This window comes from Taurulus bubalis, assembly GCF_910589615.1.
Source record: "Taurulus bubalis genome assembly, chromosome: 6".
Classification (NCBI taxonomy): domain Eukaryota; kingdom Metazoa; phylum Chordata; class Actinopteri; order Perciformes; family Cottidae; genus Taurulus; species Taurulus bubalis.
Window position 1 is genome coordinate 21,235,258 of NC_136594.1, and position 22,926 is coordinate 21,258,183.

The window sequence follows — 22,926 nt, forward strand, 5'->3', positions numbered from 1 at the left end:
AGGAGGAAGTTCTCAATACTAATTTCCACCATCAGATGTCAGGCTAACACATTGCTACAGGATGGGAAATCATAATTCATTTTTAAAAAGAAGCACAAGAACATCACATACCCAACACACACAACTGTTATTGATTGATTTAGACATGAGTATATATTAATATACTAGTATAAAGTATATTCCCTCTGTGCACAGGAACATATAGCACCAACACCGATTTAACGGTTTCATCTGAGCTGATATACTGAGGCTTCAGCTGGGACCAGATGTAAACAACACACAAACAGGAAAACCACCATTTCCTGCACATAAACTGAGACTAATAGACTAGAGCAGTGTTTCTCAACCTTTTTTCAGTGATGTACCCCCTGTGAAAATATTTGTTTTAGCCGAGTACCCCCTGACCAGTTCAAAGCATTTTTTGTTGAAAAAAAGATGTAACACACAGTGACTGTGCCATCAGTTTCTGATAATGTATAATATATACAATTCATGAATATATAAACAAAAATCTCACGTAGGAGTGCCTCCATGTACCCCCATTTGAGAACCAATGGACTAGAGATCTCCACCAGATCTGAAAAAGTCTAGTTGTTTTTAAAGAGGGCTGATCTGACAGTGAATGCTTATTGTATTTCACTTTATTCCTTTGTTTTTCTTTAGGGTGCATCGATCAGACTTTAATTTAAACTTTAGACTTAGGATGCAAGTATTTTAGATCCATCCACAACCAATGTAAATAGCCCAAAACAAAATGTGATTAACCTGAATGGATTTAATTAGAGAGAGGACAACAACTTTAGAATGGGGGGGGGGGAGGTTAAAAGGGGGGTTTGGGCCTCAGGTTGACAAACAACATCCAACAGGATTATGCATCTCTGTCATAAAATGAGCGGAACACTTCCTCCGCCGAGTTAGGCATGCTCCTCCACTGATGAGTCTGTAATGACCAGATTGTACTGTCACGACCTGGAGTGGTGGAACGGAGACTCAGGCGCAGAGGAAAACGACAGGAGGCACGTTGAGGGAAAAATCCAAAAGTACTTTAAGTTAACAAAAAGACAGGCTTCCAAAAACACTGGATCAAGCGCAGGAACAGGCATCAAAACAGGGATTAAAAAGGGCACGGAAACAAACAGGGCACACACCGGCTAACACACAGTAATACAGTGGTATACAACGCCAATCTGGCAGGAGACAAGGGAAAGCAGGGGAGTATATATAAGAGAGGGGAAACACAGGTGTAGGGCATGAACAATCAAGACACACACGGGAGGCGCGCTACTGTCACATATTGCAGTATACAACAGTATTTTTTCCTTTTTCAGTTCGCTAACTCCGCCCATTACTCTTCAAAATCCCATTGCATCAAGTCTCTACTTATTCAGCACATAGTCAACATAAAGACTGTGAAAAGGAAGCCTTAGATATCATAGATCCGTGGTTTTATTCAAGATGGAAGAAGACGGACTCTAACTGAAGCACCAAAGTGGACGGAGCGCCACCTGCTGCTCCACCCGGCCTACAAACACCGCAGAGGACCCCGTAGTCCATGCTGCTCCTGTGGCTCACTGAACAAGGTAAATGGAATATCAAAGTCAGCATTACCGTGTTCAGTCATTTTGTGTTGAATTAACATTGTATTGTATTTATTTTTTGCCAATAATGTGAGTTGTTAACCGCATGTGGCAAGCATGCATGCTAACGCTTTCAGCTAACTTTAGCTAGCATACCTTAACTCTACTCTCTGGAGTCACAACATTTGATATCGTTATCTTTCTATCGAACCGCGTCACTGGAATGTAGAGTTATTTAATTTTCAAAGTCACCGGAATTAATTTCTCCACAATTGAATCAAAATAAGTGAAGTTTGATAACGTGAGCATGGTCCGGCTATGTTAACTTCAGCTATCACTAACCTATAGCATTCACTTTGTTAGTTTAATTTAGATTCAATTACTGTTAAATAAAGGTTAAAATAAAGTTCCCAAGTAAAATAGGATCCCTAATTGATGTTGTAAAATCTAACTTAGAATTTGTATTTGTTTATTCTAATGGGGTTTAGTATTGAGTGCAAATACTCTTTACATACCACACCTAATATATGCTTTCTCTGTTATTACATTGTTAGGTGCTTCATTGGGGAAATTTGTTACAGTGCAGAGTTTAATCAAAGTTTGCTTCTGAAAAAAAGAAAAAAACTCAACAGAGTCTAATGAACTTTTTATGTCAAACAAAAACAGATTGCAGTCCGCTTTGAAGTGTTGCAGGTAATTCTATTCTGGTTTGAGCAGCGATTGAAGAACGAAGAAGCTGTGGTCAAGGGAGAAAATGAGGAAGGACAATGATGTGAGCAATACAAAAAAATGAAGAAGTGGATTACACAAGTGTCCCAAGAAAAACACATTCTCTATCCAGCATTGTCCCTCTCCAGTCAGCTGGTAAACATGGCCAGGTTTATCCATAAAGAGCAATCTGAGATGGACTATGTGAATGTACCCGACAATGACGCCCGACGGGATGCTGGAGGGACTGCTGCAGTGTCTGGTGAGACAGAAAACCTACAGTTCAACATTCTAATAATATAGATACAGATTTTAATAGATGATTCAAATTCCAAGAACAAGAATCTATTTCAATTTTAAGTTCACATGTGAAAATGTATTCAAATATTATTGGTCTGCTTCTTTGTGACGTCAGTTTATTGAGTCATTTTTACACGAAAGGCCTTCTATGTTCATGTTTTGATTTATTTAATTGACATAGTTCATCGTCAAGTACCTCATGGCTTATGGAGCTGCCTGACTTTGTCCTCACATACAGTCCTCCCAAACTGCCAACAGAGCTCAAATTAACTGGCAGGCTGATTATGTTGTGTGTCTGTCTGATTTCTGCACACAGGGAGAAAACTCTTCAAGCTGGTTGCAGTCAGCTTTGGACTTCTGTGTATCCTTCAAGCTGCTCTCAACATTTCCCTGCGTTTAATACCAGGAAATCTGCTTGCTGACAGTTGAGTAATTGCATTGACAAGATATGATACTTTCTCTGAGCAGTTTATAATTATGCTTTTGACAAAATATCGATCTTTCGATCGGTTGATAAATGATAACAAAGCAACACCTCATTATATTTATGTGTTTGTGCTCTCAGGCTTCCTCACAGTTTCTTTCCAATTCAGTAATATTCAGTGACACACGTTTGGGGAAGTTTATGATCAGAAATTGTCATGGGGCTTATCACTTTCAGATTGAGTAAGAAGAGGATGGGACTTTCCATTCATATGTTTGACCTTATTAAACCAAAGTAACACATTTTAGCCTGAACACTTCCGTATCGTCCAGTAAACATTACACCACACACTGTCGCAATCTTCTCCTGCCCTCTTGACAAAGTGGCCTTGAGCAAGATGCTGAACCACACATTGCTCCTTGTGCATGTGGGCTAAAGCGTTGGTTGAATGGGATGTACACATGAATTCTCAAAGAAGAGTTTCTACTTTCTTTCAGTCAAAGAAACAAGATGCACAAACCGGAGTGAGGAGACTGACGGGCTGAAGAGAGAACTGATTCCCTTTGGTCAGTATGAAGATGAAACTCTTCATACCAGCAATGAGAGCTTGCATCTCGGGTCAAGCTGGATACTAAATATATTACTTGCATATTATAAACTCCCGCCAACACATTGCAACTGGACAATCAGAGCTCCTCCTTGTGCTTTGTGGGTTTCATTTAATTGACCTGCTTGTTTTGGCTGGGAAAACAGTCTGATTCAATTCATTGTTAGGCTTTTAATTATCCATTAAAGAGAGCTGTCTCTAAATTTGAGTGATCACGAAATGAAAACTGTGAGAAGGATTATACACTCAGTGACCACCAGTAGTAATGCAAGTGAAAACAACAGCCCGGTCATAACGTCTTCACCAAGCTCAGTATGTGGTGATGTCAGAAATGTGTTAATTCAATTATATGTTTATTATTGAGGTCATAGTATAAGATGGTGTTGAGCTGGACAACTTTATATTGAGAGTTGTACATTTGCATTATATATATATATATATATATATATATATATATATATATATATATATATATATATATATATTTGTGTATTTTTTTTTATGTGTATTTATACTTAAGAAACATCTCAGAATATAATGAGGTCCAGTACAAAGACAGTGGTAAAACATCTCATTTAATTGCCATCTCTATGACAGTGTTTTGTATTGTACCTTAGTGTAGACACATTGGTGAAAGTAAAAACATTTTATTTAAAATGTGTTTTTGGATGAAATTATTAGTTTATGATTTACAGACTATGGTAATAACATTAATGTGGAATGATTGAATTCAAATTTTTATCTTTTTAAATTTCCAATTGTTTTTTGTTCTTTTATACTTTGAGCTTTATTATGCATAATCAATTCAAAGTACATTTCTTATAGTCACATTTGTTCATCTCTGTGACATTAAGCTTGTCTCTATTGTCCACAACAGATTGTTATTTCCAAGAAGGCTGGGTCTATCTACGTCCCAGTCTCTATTTCATTTCTTCTGACAAGAAATCCTGGCAGGAAAGCAGAGATGACTGTCTGCAAAGAGGTGCAGACCTGGTGGTTATCAACAGCAAGGAAGAGCAGGTATTAATGCATGAATGACTTTGAGGTTAAAAGATATACCATAAAGAGTAAAACGTGTAATGAATGTGACACTACTATTGTGAGGTGGATTCAAATCGGCTCCATTTTTATCGTGATTATTGTTTTTCTGTGTCAAAAAAAGGATTTCACAAGAAAATTCAACAAGCTCACATGGATTGGACTGATGGAGGGAGAAACCAATGGGACGTGGATATGGGTGGATGGCACTCCGCTGACCAAAAGGTTCACACATTTCTCGTTTATTCAAGAACTTTTTTTAGATGTTTCTTATAATGAATAAATCAAAAGGAAACCTTTTAATTTTGCAATTTAAACCTGGTCACATTCCATCATTTGCTGTCTATCAGATGCTTCTTATGTTGCCTTAAAATATGATTTGTTTTTGTTTCAGCTACTGGCACCCTGGGGAGCCAAACAGTTTTGAAGGCAAACATGAAGGCTGTGTAGAAATAAAGTTCCATGAAATGGAGAACAGCTGGAATGATCAACCATGTAGAGAACAAAACTTCTGGATCTGTGAACTCAGCATATAAACGAGTCAATTTACCTTGTGTTTAATCTCAACAAAAAGGTGGAGCTGGTATTCACTTTTTTCTTCGCGCCAATGAAGCATACCTTATTTTGTGGGCGTGTTACTGTATTTGACTGCATCATTACACGACTTATTGGCATGTACATTGCTCGTGAGAGTTGAAAGCAATGCGTGGACCGACTTGAGCTGTTTATCAACTAATAATAAACCTTTTGTTTTTGAATATGAGTGAGATTATTAGCTGGCATGAAGCAAGGGGAGGAGAGGAATACTAAAATAAAAGATCTAATGGAGCATCTGGGACAATAAATGGCTTGTTAAATTGTGCGACTGAAATTAATTAAAAAGCCATCATGGAATGATTCAGATGAGGTAGGGTACACTTATACAAGGGGCTTTGGGCTTTTAATTAAAAATAAAAATGCACTGACAACTTTTATTGAGGCTATACTTTAACAGAGTTCACTTTTTTTAAACTTTGGTAACAGTTTACCAGGTTGTGTGGAAAAGCAAAAGATTATTCAACATTACATTACAGTGTAATGACAAAATAATATAATAATGAATAAAGTCAGTGCTGTAGCTGAATACTGGCCTTCTAACCATATCTGTCTTTCAGTCTACAAAACGATAGATATTGTAACTAATAGGCCAAATGGGTAAAGTTGGACAACTGAAATAGTTCACGCCACCGTCAGTTTCCTGATGTGAGAAAGACATCATGTTAATGATCGGCTGGAGAAAGATTAAGGACACCCACATCCGACCGACAGATACCATCTTTTAAAGGGACATGTATAACCGGTTCACCATATTTCAAACAAACTACATAAACTGAACTATCTCCATGACAACTGCAAAGCTTCCTGTGCTGAAGAAGACCACGAGGTGTGGTTTGAAGTGTCAAAAACAACAAGCTGCCGTTGTGTCGTGTGTTTCAGACGGGTAGCTCAGCTGTTGTCACGTATACATTTCAGAAAGGTGAGGAATAAAGTTGACAGAACCTCTGGTTAAACTTTTATTTTATGCACATAATATCATCTTTATAGAAGCTCTGAATCGAGACATCCAAGATTCAGAGATGGTTGAACGTTAAATTGTGGGCAGGACTGTGATCATAGATGAATCCAGAGAAAAGCTATTCACAGCCTGTTGTTTATGATGAACAATAACGAATGAGCCCTTTTCAACACCTTGTGAAATTTTGCTTCATTCAAGAATTTTTAAAAAAATCGTTTCCATGTGAGGTTCACCAGGAGGTTTTTTGCATTAATATTTATGTTCTCTGATTATGAATATCTACAGGCTTTCTGAGAATCCCACTGTCTCTAGATTGCTATAAAATAATAACCAGAAAAATATGCAATTATATCAAAGGTTTGAAACTTTGAGACAGTCGCGCCTTTTCTTTCAAACAAGAAGTGAACAGAGTAGGGTGCATGCATTTCTGTGTTTTTGTGCAGATCATTATTACAAAGCACCTGCAATATGAATGTGTGTGTCTCCTGCTGATTTAAAGTTCATTGCAATAAATGGAGGGAACTGTCGGAAATAACAAGCGCAAAATGAAGAAGTGTGAGAGATAATAATAACTTGCTGTGAGAGTGTTATGTATTCAGATTCTTATCGTCACCAGAGAAGAAGAAGAGGAAGAAGCAGCAGCCTACAGATCGGTGCAGCTATGACTCTCATTTGTCAAATATTCAGAGTGTTGTCTTGAAAGAGGAGAGGCAGAAATGACTTTGGACGCTTCATCCAGGAGTAAATAACTTTCTGGCAGCATCATACTTTCTATAACTTGTTCTGTTTGGGTACAGAGATTTTGGAGTGCTTAGTTTTTGTCAGAATCGGGTGGGGATTCTGTTCAATTTCATCCAGAGACGGTGTGGAGGAAGTGAAATAAACATCACGCCCGCTGCCTGATAATAATAATAATAACAATAATGATAATAATGTGTCTTTCTGAATTCTGCACACAGAGGAAAAACTCTACAGACTGGTTGCTGTGAGCTTCGGACTCCTGTGTGTCCTTCAAGCTGCTGCCAACATTGGACTGCGTCTTTCTCTCCGTGAGTGATTTTACATTTCCTCTCTTTTTTCACTCTGTGACTGATATTTATATTAACCGCTGCAATTTCATGATATTGGAACAACAAGCACAAGCTATGTTAATCACTTGAGTGTTTTCTAAAAGTGGATCAATGATAAACAGCATCCTATGTTCATTGTCCAGTGGAGGAGATGAGGTTGAATTAACACAAGGGTGGGGATCTTTTCACACAATTCCATAACCTCGGTGGTATTACTGTAATAAAAGCGTATCTTTCAGACAGTTCCAGTGCAAGAATGCCAGATTTTGAGGCCATTATCAAAAATTTGACTGAAGAGAGAAAGAGGAAGCTGAGCACCTTCGGTGAGTCTGAAGATGAACCTGAATAAACCTTCAAGACATGGAAAGAAAGAAAAAATACAGCAACATCATAAAAAGGTTTTATATAACTACTTTGCTTTGACCGAAATGTGAACATTTATTTTCATGTTTTTGTTATCCTCAATAGATCATTACTTCCAACAAGGATGGGTGTATTTTTCCCACAGTTTCTATTACATTCCTTCTAATCGGACGTCCTGGAACGAGAGCAGAGCTGACTGTCTGCAAAGAGAAGCAGACCTGATGATCATCAACAGCAAAGAAGAGCAGGTGTGTAAAGTGAAATCTGCCTGTCAGAGACGCAAGAGAAAAAGTGTGACATCATATCAATGGTCACCGAGATGGAAGATGGCTGAAATTGGTTACATTTAAGTTAAGTTTAGAAATGTTTTTTTTTTACTGTGAACAAGGAATTTGCAAACCAATTCCAACGTCGCATGTGGATTGGACTGACTGACGGAGAGACCGAGGGGACATGGAAATGGGTTGACGGGACTGCACTCAACACAAGGTTCATACATTACTTTTTTCCCCTTGTTTAAATCAATCATTAATAATGTAGTATTGCTATATTGGAGCAATATTACTGAATAAAATGGTAGCCACCTTCATGAACCCTTCAGACAGAAGTGGTAGCACTCCACCGAGTGAGGAAGAAATCCTGCACCATCTTTGATTTGTTTTAGTATGTTGTTGAAATGTATTTGTGACTGAATGTTTCTTCATGGGCTGCAGCGTTTGGCCTTTTTTTGGTTTCTTTGGTTGTGTTTTATAATAAAAATGTATTATGTGTGGTTTGGTTTCAGCTACTGGAGGCGTGGGGAGCCCAACAGCCATAAAAAGGAAGAAGACTGTGCAGAAATAAGGTTTTTTGACAAAGAAAACAGCTGGAATGATGAGGGATGTATTTTGAAAAACTTCTGGATCTGTGAAAAAGTGGTGGCTCTATAACTCTGCATCCAAACCCATCAGTGTTGCAATAAGCAATATTACAACATGATGTGAATGTTTTACAAGCATAAATAACTGAATCATCACGTATAAATTATACAACCTCTGCTCGACATTTTACATTCATTTTAATTTTCTTTTCCCACTCACATCATTAGTCGTTCTACACAAAATACATCATTTTATTATACATTCTTTTAAAGGTCTTTGAAGCCAGTAGCCTATTCCAGTATGCAAAATAATATACTGTATGTGTATGAATGTATTTGTTATCCATATTTTTTTCTTCAAATGATTAATCTAAAAACATGTTGTCTGTGTGTTTTGATGAACATTTGTTTCCCTCTTTAAATTGAACTCTTCACCTTAAGTCCTCAAAGAAAAAAATAACTGACATTATGAGCTGTTTTTAGTTCCTGTTGTGAAACAGATCTATATCTCTACAGTAACTGTGAAAGTTCTCTAAAGTTTAGTTTTCACTTCTGCTGTTGAGAAATAGATGTTTATTCTTAATGGTTCACACTGTAACAGTTCAATTTCTACAACTCTAACGGTGGATTTGAAATTGTCTTGCAAGTTTTGTATTGTTAGTCAGTGAGTATGAGAGACATAAGAAGTGAGAAATGTGCCGTTCAGTTTGTATTTTCTCATCATCGTCTCAAGCTTCATTTTAAAACAGTTCAACAGTTAAAGTGTTTTAAAATTATGCTTGGCTATAAACAAAAATGGGCAACTGCACCGAGGCCAAAAAGAAAGTTCCCCAGCTTCCTGTGTGGCCAAACACAAAACAAACTCAAATGGTAAGGGATTCAGGTGGCTAATAATGCCTTTATTATTTTAGTTAATACTACGCATACATGGGGCATAATCCTAGATTTCTGACGGACAGAAAACCTTGGGCAGGGTAATATACCGATGCATTTCTGATTGGCTTCCATGGCAGTGGATACAATACGTAATGCCTTTTTCACAAGCAAGTTTCAACATATCACAGAAAGAAAAACCAATGTGTAAATAAAAACAATTAATAATCAGATCAAATAATCATGGTTGTGTTTTTTCCAAAACATATGCTGTGAAAAAAAGCCTAGACAATCTGCTGTAAACACTGCAAGGCAAATAATTGGCATTTAAGGCAACTGGCAACCTTTTGACTGTAAATAAAATGTGAATTCACATTTTGAATCCATACAATTGTGATTGATTGCACATTAAAAAAAAGTTATTAAACTAACACTGTGGAGATGTGGTACAAATTCATTCTGAACTGATGAAAATAGTCCACAGTCAAAGGATAGCATTCAAATATAAATTAAATTCATTGTAAAATCAAAAAAGGAAACCCCTGTTTCTCATTTAGAGTTTCAAAGGTTTAATTTTGTCTGCAGAACTGGACCAAATGACCATAACAGTGGATGTAACGTGATCAGCAGATAGTGTTAATCCTGGTGGCGTCGGACAATTTCATAAGACCCCCTTAACCCGTGAAAGTATGGCGATGTAGTCGATGACATACAATGTGGTGAATGTTTCCAGCTTTGATATTGTCAGTTGAGTTGATAAAAAAAAAACTGCTGCCTATTGCCTTCGTTATACACAGTAACCAGCAGAGGGCGCTACGCAACCAACAAAGAAAACACCCGGAACAAAAAACGAGCCCAATGTCCAAACAGACAGAACTTTAAAAAAAGATCTGTTTTGATTTTATCAAATTATTTGAAGGAGCACGCGGGAAAAAACAGTATGAAGGGTGCAAATTGATAAGTGATATTAAATGTAAGGGAAGTTTAAGATTGATAACAGCTTAACATCAGTCTGCATGTGATGTCATTTGAATGGGGAGGGTTGATAGCCGTTACCCAGAGATCCCTTTAATCCTCAATAGGCTCGTTCGTTAGAGCTGCGGCCGCAGCAGGAGGCGTTGACAATAAACTGCAATCAAGTCGGACAGTTTTCAGCTGCCTTTATAGTAGACACAGGAAGTAAAAGAAAAAATGACTTCCTGTTAGTTCCGAACTTTTGTCTACTTGTACTTTACAGATCATGTTTGGATTCATTCATGTGTTTGTAAATATATATTTATGTAGAAATGTATCTGTAGCTGCATCCTTTGTTCTTTTTATGTCTGCCTGTGAAATGCATTACTACTCATTTAGATATGTGTTATATAAATACGATTTTGTATTATCACCACACAAGATATGTTTAAAGATTAAACATGAGACGAATAGTCAACAATCCAGCGTTAAGTATTACAACTACACATAAAATAGGATTTTCTCCAACACGTAGTGTTTGCTGTCAAATCTAAGAGCCAATCAGCTCTCTGATGTGGCGACAGCCAGGCGTTTCCCATCATGCACTGGGCCACGCAGTCCGTGGAGAGCTACTGCGGCGGCTGGCTCTGAAATTGACGGCCGGCTTGATCTCGTGAGAGTATCGTTGATCACGTGTGCATGACGTTAGAGCAAGTCGGGAGCAAGTCGGACACAAATCTAACCGGCATGCATTGCGCGCCGATCGCCGCTGATCGATTCTGCGCAGAAGATTCTGCGGCCCCCCTGACGCCCGGAAAGAGGTCCAGAGGCCAATGACCAGGAAGTCAGGTGGAGAAATCCGACCCACGGCTGCAGTCGAATAGTCAAAAAAGTACCTCCTAACGTCTAACCCGAAGCACTTTTCCTTAACCTCTGTAACAACGTCACGGGGTCAAGGAAAGATGGGAAGAATTCATGAGGAGTTAGAAAAAGATTACCGCGGAGTTTAGAGGATCCGACTCCACTGTCACTAAGCGACGTAGTTATGACGCGACGGCAGGCGGATGTTAGTGACGTCGGTCTGCAGAGTTGGAACTACAATGTTTTGACTTCAAAAAAGATCATCTTAAAAACTTTGTCTGTGTATTCTTACATTGTTGCGTCATGCAGACAACAAAACAACCTGGTTCATAGTATTACTTTATTAACGAGGTTGGAATAGAGATGAAAGAAAGAATATGAAAGTGAAACCAAGGTATTGTACTGGTGCCTGGCAGTGGGGAGGCGTCGCTCGATCACCTCTCGCTCTCTCCGGCCAATCATGGGGAGGCAGTGTGCATGATGGTCGGGTTGCGGCCCTGTGATTGGTGGAGCAGAGAGGAGGCGGGGTGTTGACCTGTCGGGGAAACGGGACGGTCAAGTGTGTGAGACGAGTAGTTAGCTACTTGTTAGCTGTTCTGTAGCTTCGGTGTGGATATACGTGAGATATTGTTCTGAGATATATGTGATCTACGAGTCGTAAGTGTGGATGCTACAGTATTTTTCACAGAGTACAAAGCTACTAAACTGTCTCTTTCAGTTTCAAACATGCTGAATTAAATTGAAATCCTGAAGCAATTTGGGACAGTCTCAGGATATAAATTAAATTTCTCCAAAAGTGAATGCTTCCTTTTAAACAATTTGGCAATAAAGACTCCAGGAATGCAACTGCCTTTCCACAAGTGTGAGTCTGAATTCAAATATCTTGGTATCTATATCACCCGTAAATTTGAGAGCTTATATAATAGGAATTTCTCTCCATTAATCACCAAAATGAAGACAGACTTTGACAGATGGCAAACCATCTATACTTCATTAACAGGCAGAGTTAATTATGTTAAGATGAATGTTCTACCACACTTCTTATATCTGTTTCAAGGTCTGCCAGTGTTCCAGCCTAAACTCATTTTTTAGCTATTTCAAACAAACTACGTGAACTGAACTATCTTCATGACAACTGGAAAGCTTCCTGTGCTGAGGAAAACCACAAGGTTTCAGACGGGTAGCTCAGCTGTTGTCACGTGTACATTTCATATATGTGAGGAATAGCATTGACAGAACCTCTAGTTAATCATTTATTTTATGCACATAATATCTAGATAGGTAGATGGATAGATGTTATAACTTTGACATTTTTGACTCAAGACACCACTTGGGTGTAATATGTTAATGACCTTTTGCTTGCCCCCCCCCCGCCACACACACAGAAACAGTGTGGGACGGAGCCAGTGACACTTTTTGAGACACCTTGCTGCTGAAAGACATGAAGCTAGTAACTCCGAGTTACAATTTGTGCAGCAACAGACAACATTTTTGGTACATTTATGCTCCTCTGGAGACTTCCCTTTGCGCCCTAATCCATGATAAAGGCCTCTCCTCATATAGACTTTGTCCTGTAGCATAGTTCTCGAGTAAGCTAGACCTGGTCGCAGCAGGACAAACGCATTGTCTCCGTGCTGTGGCTGAAAAAGCCTTTTAGAGATATTGTCGGTTATGCGATCATAACGTTTGGGCGCTGCAATGTTTTTAACCCTGAATCTCTTCTTCTAGAATTTGAGGATGGCAGAACTCCAAGTTATGTGCACTCCTCGTTCAGACCTCTCTGATACTCATTAGCCTAACCCTGATTTCATTCTCTAGGTTGATGAGTCCAAATCACGTGATCCATCCAAAGGACATAATCGTGTTTGTTCTGTTGTTAATTCAGATTGTGCCACCCTTGTATATGATTCTCTTCCTCACCATTTCTCTGCACAGGCAGCTGAATTGGTTGTTTGAAATATCTCAAACCTGATGGTAAATCTTGTCTCCCAAAACATCTTTTTTCTCACTATGCTAAGTTATCGCATGGTAAAGACCATGCGAGTAGAGATAGTATGGTTGAAATGATAACAACAACTTGGTTCACTAAAGGTTTTTCGACCTTTGCACAAAAACCCTGGAACTCCAAAGAGTGGCTCGGACCGTTCCAAATTCTCCTCACCACCCACACAGCGGTGAAAGTTGCAGAGAGAGCAACTTGGATCCATGCCAGCCATTGCAAAAAGGTTCCTGCACCGACAGACTCACTTACAGACTCGGGTGAAAACGTGAGCCCAACCACACAGACAACTGCTGTTCCATAGGCAGTCCAACGCTGACTCAAAACAACAGGAAATGCAGACAAAGTGCCACTTCTGTGTTGGACTTCGGAACACTGACGACAACGATGGAGCGATCGCGCCCATGGCATTTGTTTCGACAGCCAGGACTATGTGTCCTAAGAGGAACAATGTGTTGTTTATTGTTTTTAACCTGCATAACAGTCATTCCAAATGTGTTGATGCATCATGTAAGTTACCACCGATAGGGACTAATTCTACTAGAATTGTACACATGACAGACGCACCTCCCATAACACCTCCTCCCTCTACAGAAAGCACTATGACGATACAACTTGAATCTAGGTGAATTGTTCGATTTGATAAGCATTTCCAGCTATGACAATTGTATGTATTTTATTATTTGGTTTTATTTTTACTATTAGTACTGTACTATTTTTCTTTTCATGATTATGTTGATCAAGGGTATGATCAAAAGAGAGGAATGTAATTGTTGTATTCTGTCTAGGAACCTCTTAAGTGGCTTGCAAACCTGTTAATGCAAATATCCTTCTGTCTAATGTTAATTGCATGCCACTCCCGTAGCTGTAATCTGCCGACAGGTCATGAATCAAGGAAAGGAAGAAGACCAGGTGGTCTGGTCCTTTGTTCTAGCCTCAACCTGAAATCTTTGGTTTAATCTATCTTTGTTCTCTGTATATAAGTGCCCATGTAAGATGTGAATCCTCAGTGCATCCTTGAGCAGAGTCCAGAGTGACTCTGCTTGGGGATGGCTCTTCTCTGCGCAGGGAATAAATGATTTCATAGACAAGTTCTGGATTCTCGATGTTCATGATTTCAGCTTAGAAAGACTCAACACCGGGTAGGGTGAATTTTACCGTTACAATCTCTAGTCCAGTGGTTCTCAAATTGTGGCACACTTCTGCTTTGTATCAGGAAACAGATGAGGTCCCAGCGCTGGCAGCAATGTGGGAATTTTGTATTTGTCATCTCAAGCTCTACCAGTGAGGGCGTTGCACATATTGTTGTGATTCTTGATCTAAATACCTCACGGGCTCAGATGTCACATCTAGAGGCAACATGAATTATTAGAGTACACCTCACTGTCTTCCACACGCAGATTTCAGATCTTACTTTGGAAAATCACTTCCATTTAATGACCATTGTAATGTTTTATCAAGGCAAGGCAAGTTTATTTGTATAGCACATTTCAACAACAAGGCGATTCAAAGTGCTTTACATAAAACCATTAAAAGCATCAAAACATAATGCAGAGAAAACAGGATTTAAAACAGTTAAAAAATCTAAATAAAAAATTTAATAAAAGTTGCAGTGCAGTTTGAGAAATAAAATGCAGTAGTGAGATGCAATAATTGAATCTGGTTCAATTAAAGGCAACAGCAAACAGAAAAGTCTTCAATGTGGACTTAAAGGAGCTGAGGGTCTCAGCAGACCTGCAGCTTTCAGGGACCTTGTTCCAGATATGTGGAGCAGAAAAGCTGAACGCTGCTTCTCCATGTTTAGTTCTGACTCTTGGAACAGAAAGTGGACTCGTCCCAGACGACCTGAGTGGCCGGGATGGTTCATAAGGTAGCAGCAGATCACAAACATACTTAGGCCCTAAACCATTCAGTGCTTTATAAACCAGCAGCAGGATTTTAAAGTCAATTCTTTGTTTGACAGGGAGCCAGTGCAAAGACCTCAGAACTGGAGTGATGTGATCCACTTTCCTGGTCTTAGTGAGGACTCGAGCTGCAGCGTTCTGAATCAGCTGCAGCTTCCTGATTGACTTTTTACAGAGGCCTGTGAACACACCGTTACAGTAGTCAAGTCTACTGAAGATAAATGCATGGACAAGTTTCTCCAAATCCTGTTGAGACATAAGTCCTCAAATTGAGGCAAATTAAACAGATATTTTAACTTAATTCCTCTTGTATGATCTGCTGGTTTATGCCTCACACTGTCAGATGAAGTATGTATTTAATTACATGCAATTATTCACAAACTGAACTGACTGCTCATGAAGTATCAGAGAGTAATGCCGTAATGTTTCTATGTGTAATAGTTGTGTTTATAAAAGAAATGTAAAGGATGAAAAGACTGTTCTGTAAACTCTTCAGTTCATCTGTTGTTCATTAATAATTAAAAAACAAGACAGATGTGTGTATAAAATACTCTGATAACTCTGATTAAACTCTGTGGTAATTTTAAAGCCAAAGTTTGCTTCTGAAAAAATGGCGCAGCAGAGACGTGCACTAGCAGAGAGGACAAGCAGGAAAGCATATATTTGGCACAGATATCCTACTTTACAAATATTACTGGGTATATTCCCAAACTCAAAAACACAAGTTCAAAAACAGATTGCAGTCCGCTTTGAAGTGTTGCAGGTATTTTAATTCTGGTTTGAGCAGCGATTGAAGGACGAAGAAGCTGTGGTCAAGGAGAAAATGAGGAAGGACAATGATGTGAGCAATACAAAAAAATGAAGAAGTGGATTACACAAGTGTCCCAAGAAAAACACATTCTCTATCTAGCATTGTCCCTCTCCAGTCAGCTGGTAAACATGGCCAGGTTTATCCATAAAGAGCAATCTGAGATGGACTATGTGAATTTACCCGACAATGACGCCCGACAGGATGCTGGAGGGACTGCTGCAGTGTCTGGTGAGACAGAAAACCTACAGTTCAACATTCTAATAATATAGATACAGATTTTAATAGATGATTCAAAATTCCAAGAACAAGAATCTATTTCAATTTTAAGTTCACATGTGAAAATGTATTAAAATATTATTGGTCTGCTTCTTTGTGACGTCAGTTTATTGAGTCATTTTTACACGAAAGGCCTTCTATGTTCATGTTTTGATTTATTTAATTGACATAGTTCATCGTCAAGTACCTCATGGCTTATGGAGCTGCCTGACTTTGTCCTCACATACAGTCCTCCCAAACTGCCAACAGAGCTCAAATTAACTGGCATGATTATGTTGTGTGTCTGTCTGATTTCTGCACACAGGGAGAAAACTCTTCAAGCTGGTTGCAGTCAGCTTAGGACTCCTGTGTATCCTTCAAGCTGCTCTCAACATTTCCCTTTGTCTCGCTCTCTGTGAGTCATTTTAAACTGTGTCTACCTTTTAAAATCCAATGGACGACTGAGCGATTGTTAAATAAAACTTAAAATCATAGCTTGTTTTATGAAAAAAAAGTGCTTTTTAGGTTGTTTTTTAAAGGAAATCTGCTTGCTGACAGTTGAGTAATTGCATTGACAAGATATGATACTTTCTCTGAGCGGTTTATAATTATGCTTTTGACAAAATATCCATATTTCGATCGGTTGATAAATGATAACAAAGCAACACCTCATTATATTTATGTGTTTGTGCTCTCAGGCTTCCTCACAGTTTCTTTACAATTCAGTAATATTCAGTGACACACGTTTGGGGAAGTTTATAATCAGAAATTGTCATGGGGCTTATCACTTTCAGATTGAGTAAGAACAGAATGGGACTTTCCATTCATATGTTTGACCTTATTAAACCAAAGTAACACATTTTAGCCTGAACACTTCCGTATCGTCCAGTAAACATTACACCACACACTGTCGCAATCTTCTCCTGCCCTCTTGACAAAGTGGCCTTGAGCAAGATGCTGAACCACACATTGCTCCTTGTGCATGTGGGCTAAAGCGTTGGTTGAATGGGATGTACACATGAATTCTCAAAGAAGAGTTTCTACTTTCTTTCAGTCAAAGAAACAAGATGCACAAACCGGAGTGAGGAGACTGACGGGCTGAAGAGAGAACTGATTCCCTTTGGTCAGTATGAAGATGAAACTCTTCATACCAGCAATGAGAGCTTGCATCTCGGGTCAAGCTGGATACTAAATATATTACTTGCATATTATAAACTCCCGCCAACACATTGCAACTGGACAATCAGAGCTCCTCCTTGTGCTTTGTGGGTTTCATTTAATTGACCTGCTTGTTTTGGCTGGGAAAACAGTCTGATTCAATTCATTGTTAGGCTTTTAATTATTCATTAAAGAGAGCTGTCTCTAAATTTGAGTGATGATGAAATGAAAACTGTGAGAAGGATTATACACTCAGTGACCACCAGTAGTAATGCAAGTGAAAACAACAGCCCGGTCATAACGTCTTCACCAAGCTCAGTATGTGGTGATGTCAGAAATGTGTTAATTCAATTATATGTTTATTATTGAGGTCATAGTATAAGATGGTGTTGAGCTGGACAACTTTATATTGAGAGTTGTAAATTTGCAATATACACACACATATATATATACATATATATATACTTAATATAATAAACACCTCAGAATATAATGTGGTCCAGTACAAAGGCAGTGGTAAAACATCTAATTTAATTACCATCTCTAGAACAGTGTTTTGTATTGTCCACAGACCAAACGCACACATAGTGTGTCCAAAGGTTGAATTAACACAAGGTTGGGGATCTTTTCACATGCTACCATAACCTCGGTGGTATTACTGTAACAAAAGTGTATCTTTCAGACAGTTCCAGTGCAAGAATGCCAGATTTTGAGGCCATTATCAAAAATCTGACTGAAGAGAGAGAAGATTTAAAGAGCAAGCTGAGCGCCTTCGGTGAGTCTGAAGATGAACCTGAATAAACCTTAAGACATGGAAAGAATACAAAAATACAGCAACATTATAAAAATCTAAGTTAACTGCTGCAATTTCACAATGTTGGAACAACAAGCACAAACTATGTTAATCACTTGAGTGTTTTCTATCAGTGGATCAATGATGAAACAGCATCCTATGTTCATGGTCCAGTGAAGGAGATGAGGTTGAATTAACACACCGGTGGGATCTTTTCACATGCTACCATAACCTCGGTGGTACTACTGTAACAAAAGCGTATCTTTCAGACAGTTCCAGTGCAAGAATGCCAGATTTTGAGGCCATTATCACAAATCTGACTGAAGAGAGAGAAGATTTAAAGAGCAAGCTGAGCGCCTTCGGTGAGTCTGAAGATGAACCTGAATAAACCGTTATGACGTGGAAAGAATACAAAAATACAGCAACATTATAAAAATCTAAGTTAACTGCTGCAATTTCACAATGTTGGAACAACAAGCACAAACTATGTTAATCACTTGAGTGTTTTCTATCAGTGGATCAATGATGAAACAGCATCCTATGTTCATGGTCCAGTGAAGGAGATGAGGTTGAATTAACACACCGGTGGGATCTTTTCACATGCTACCATAACCTCGGTGGTACTACTGTAACAAAAGCGTATCTTTCAGACAGTTCCAGTGCAAGAATGCCAGATTTTGAGGCCATTATCACAAATCTGACTGAAGAGAGAGAAGATTTAAAGAGCAAGCTGAGCGCCTTCGGTGAGTCTGAAGATGAACCTGAATAAACCGTTATGACGTGGAAAGAATACAAAAATACAGCAACATTATAAAAATCTAAGTTAACTGCTGCAATTTCACAATGTTGGAACAACAAGCACAAACTATGTTAATCACTTGAGTGTTTTCTATCAGTGGATCAATGATGAAACAGCATCCTATGTTCATGGTCCAGTGAAGGAGATGAGGTTGAATTAACACACCGGTGGGATCTTTTCACATGCTACCATAACCTCGGTGGTACTACTGTAACAAAAGTGTATCTTTCAGACAGTTCCAGTGCAAGAATGCCAGATTTTGAGGCCATTATCACAAATCTGACTGAAGAGAGAAAAGATTTAAAGAGCAAGCTGAGCGCCTTCGGTGAGTCTGAAGATGAACCTGAATAAACCTTAAGACATGGAAAGAAGAAGAAAAAAATACAGAAACATTATAAAAATCTAAACTAACCGCTGCATTTTCATAATGTTGGAACAACAAGCACAAGCTCTGTTAATCACTTGAGTGTTTTCTATCAGTTGATCAATGATAAAACAGCATCCTATGTTCATGGTCCAGTGAAGGAGATGAGAGCATTATAATGACATTAAGCTGATATTATATAGTTCGATCAGATCAAGCAAACATTGAATTGAGCTTTCCACTTTTGAGGCACAAAATATAATGAAACTCTTCTCACATGTTTTTGTCAGTAATTGTGTATAAATTTTAGTGTGTTTGTAATCTATTGAATAGAGTTACAGATGACAACTGTCTAACTATATTTGTGTTTATAAACAAGATATACACATGGTTATATATAAGGGACCGAAGAAGTTACCATGTAACTGACTCAGTTTTAGAAATAATGTATTGAAAACAGATCAGATGAACTAATCCACAGACCAAACGCACACATAGTGTGTCCAAAGGTTGAATTAACACAAGGGTGGAGATCTTTCCACATGCTACCATAACCTCTGTGTTATTGCCGCAACAAAAGCGTATCTTTCAGACAGTTCCAGTGCAAGAATCAGAAATCTGACTGAAGAGAGAGAAGATTTAAAGAGCAAGCTGAGCACTTTCGGTGAGTCTGAAGATGAACCTGAATAAACCTTCAAGACATGGAAAGAAGAAGAAAATACAGCAACATCAAAAAAAGGTTTTATATAACTACTTTGCTTTGACCGACATGTGAACATTTATTTTTATGTTTTTGTTATCCTCAACAGATCATTACTTCCAACAAGGATGGGTGTATTTTTCCCACAGTTTCTATTACATTTCTTCTAATCAGATGTCCTGGCACAAGAGCAGAGCTGACTGTCTGCAAAGAGGAGCAGACCTGATGATCATCAACAGCAAAGAAGAGCAGGTGTGTAAAGTGAAATCTGCCTGTCAGAGACGCAAGAGAAAAAGTGTGACATCATATCAATGGTCACCGAGATGGAAGGTGGCTGAAATTGGTTACATTTAAGTAAAGTTTAGAAATGTTTTTCTTTTACTGTGAACAAGGAATTTGCAAACCAATTCCAACGGCGCACATGGATTGGACTGACTGACGGAGAGACCGAGGGGACATGGAAATGGGTGGACGGGACTGCACTCAACACAAGGTTCATATATTACTTTTTCCCCTTAAATCAATCATTAATAATGTAGTATTGCTATATTGGAGCAATATTACTGAATAAAATGGTAGCCACCTTCATGAACCCTTTAGACAGAAGTGGCAGCACTCCACCGAGTGAGGAAGAAATCCTGCACCATCTTTGATTTGTTTTGGTATGTTGTTGATGTATTGTAGAGTTGGAAGTTATGGATCACTTGGCTTTATTTTTAGGGTATAGTTCAAAGATTTGTGTAGTTTGTTGCATTGTTTTTAAGCAAAGCAATCGCATCACAGTTCAAAGGCACTTCAGTTCAGTAATGTATTTCTGACTGAATGTTTCTTCATGGACTGCAGCATTTGGCCTTTTTTTGGTTTTGATTTTTATTTCTATTTTCAGCTACTGGACGCCTGGGGAGCCCAACGACCAAAACACGGAAGACTGTGCAGAAACAAGGTTTTTTTACCAAGAAAACAGCTGGAATGATACGCCTTGTACTGTTAAAAACTTCTGGATCTGTGAAAAGGTGGTGGCTCTATAACTTTGCATCCAAACCCATCAGTGTTGCAATACACAATATTACAACATGATGTGAATGTTTTACAAGCATAAATAACTGAATCATCAAGTATGGATTGTACAACCTCTGCTGGACATTTTACATTCATCTTAATTTTCTTTTCCCACTCACATTATTAGTCGATACACAAAATACAGCATTTTATTGTAAATTCTTTTAAAGGTCTTGGAAGGCAGTAGCCTATCCCAGTATGCAAAATAATATACTGTATGTGTATGAATGTATTTGTTATCCATGTTTTTTTCTTAAAATGATTATCTAAAAACATGTTGCCTGTGTGTTTTGAGGATATAATTTCGTTCCCTCTTTAAATTGAACTCTCTTCACCTTAAGTCCTCAAAGAAAAAAATAACTGACATTGTGAGCACTTTTTAGTTCCTGTTGTGAAACAGATCTATATCTCTACAGTAACTGTGAAAGTTCTCTAAAGTTTAGTCTTCACTTCTGCTGTTGAGAAATAGATGTTTATTCTTAATTGTTCACACTGTAACAGTTCAATTTCTACTACTCTAACGGTGGATTTGAAAGTGTTTTGCAAGTTTTGTATTGTTAGTCAGTGAGTATGAGAGACATGAGAAGTGAGAAATGTGCCGTTCAGTTTGTATTTTCTCATCATCGTCTCAAGCTTCATTTTAAAACAGTTCAACAGTTAAAGTGTTTTAAAATGATGCTTGGCTATAAACAAAAATGGGCAACTGCACCGAGGTCAAAAAGAAAGTTCCCCAGCTTCCTGTGTGGCCAAACACAAAACAAACTCAAATGGTAAGGGATTTAGGTGGCTAATAATGCCTTTATTATTTTAGTTAATACTACGCATACATGGGACATAATCCTACATAGATTTCTGACGGACAGAAAACCTTGGGCAGGGTAATATACCAATGCATTTCTGGTTGGCGTCCATTCCAATGGATAAAATACGTAATGCGTTTTTCACAAGCAAGTTTCAACACATCACAGAAATAGCATGTGTAAATAATAACAATTAATAATCAGAACAAATAATCATGGTTGTGTTTTTTCCAAAACATAAGCTGTGAAAAAAAGCCTATAAAGTCTGCTGTAAACACTGCAAGGTACATACTTGGCATTTGAAGGCAACCTTTTGACTGTAAATAAAATATGAATTCCAATTTTTAATCCATACAATTGTGGTTGATTGCACATAAAGAAGGAAAACTAACACTGTGGAGATGTGGTACAAATTCATACTGGACAGATGAAAATAGTCCACAGTCACAGGATAACATTCAAATATAAATTAAATTCATCATAAAATCGAAAAAGGAAATCCCTGTTTCTCATTTACTCAAAAGGGTGAAGCTTGATAACAGCTAAACATCAGTCTGCATGTGATGTCATTTGAATGGGGAGGGGTGATAGCCGTTACCCAGAGATCCCATCAATCCTCATTTGCTTTCAACTACTCTCAACAGCCCCCGTGACGCCCGGAAAGAGGTCCAGAGGCCAATGACCGGGAAGTCAATGATCGGCTGGAGAAAGGACACCCACATCTGACAACCCTGTCTCCTAAAAATTACGTTCCCCCAGAACTAAAACGCAGTCTCAATTACAATTGACCAGAAACGTATCTGAAGTCGGTAACGGGGCCGCTTGGCCGCCGCCGTTAGGTCGGTAACAGCCTCCGTCGCCCCAGGGTCCGGTAACAGCCTGGTCATACAGAAATGTTGTAATGCGTCAAACACAAACATACTGGTACAGATAAGATGTTTGGATGTGGTCAGAAATGTTCTGAACACATCCATATCAGTCAGTATTTTGAAAACCAGATGTTTTGTCCCGTGGCTCTTTCCGCCCATTTGAATATTTTTTCCACTTTTTGCTGCAGCTGATTTGACCAGAGAGATCCGAGTGTCTGCTGAGTTG

At 38.5% G+C, this 22,926-nt stretch overlaps 2 protein-coding genes across 2 annotated transcripts; both read left to right on the forward strand.

The window, feature by feature from the left end:
- The first annotated feature begins 3,263 nt into the window (after positions 1 to 3,263).
- On the forward strand, positions 3,264 to 8,652 carry LOC306737492 (C-type mannose receptor 2-like). Its single transcript, XM_079219225.1, has 9 exons — positions 3,264 to 3,575; positions 4,494 to 4,636; positions 4,779 to 4,879; positions 5,049 to 5,182; positions 7,169 to 7,258; positions 7,519 to 7,602; positions 7,748 to 7,890; positions 8,031 to 8,131; positions 8,427 to 8,652. Exons 1-9 carry the CDS (start codon positions 3,458 to 3,460, stop codon positions 8,569 to 8,571), a joined length of 1,059 nt encoding a protein of 352 aa, XP_079075351.1. The 5' UTR covers positions 3,264 to 3,457; the 3' UTR covers positions 8,572 to 8,652.
- A 9,978-nt stretch (positions 8,653 to 18,630) lies between these two features.
- Positions 18,631 to 21,306, forward strand: LOC306738032 (C-type lectin domain family 4 member M-like). The gene is made up of 6 exons (XM_079219862.1): positions 18,631 to 18,852; positions 19,141 to 19,233; positions 19,865 to 19,936; positions 20,082 to 20,224; positions 20,365 to 20,465; positions 20,859 to 21,306. The coding sequence occupies exons 1-6, from the start codon at positions 18,777 to 18,779 to the stop codon at positions 20,998 to 21,000; spliced, it is 627 nt and encodes a 208-aa protein (XP_079075988.1). The 5' UTR covers positions 18,631 to 18,776; the 3' UTR covers positions 21,001 to 21,306.
- The last annotated feature ends 1,620 nt before the right edge of the window (positions 21,307 to 22,926 follow it).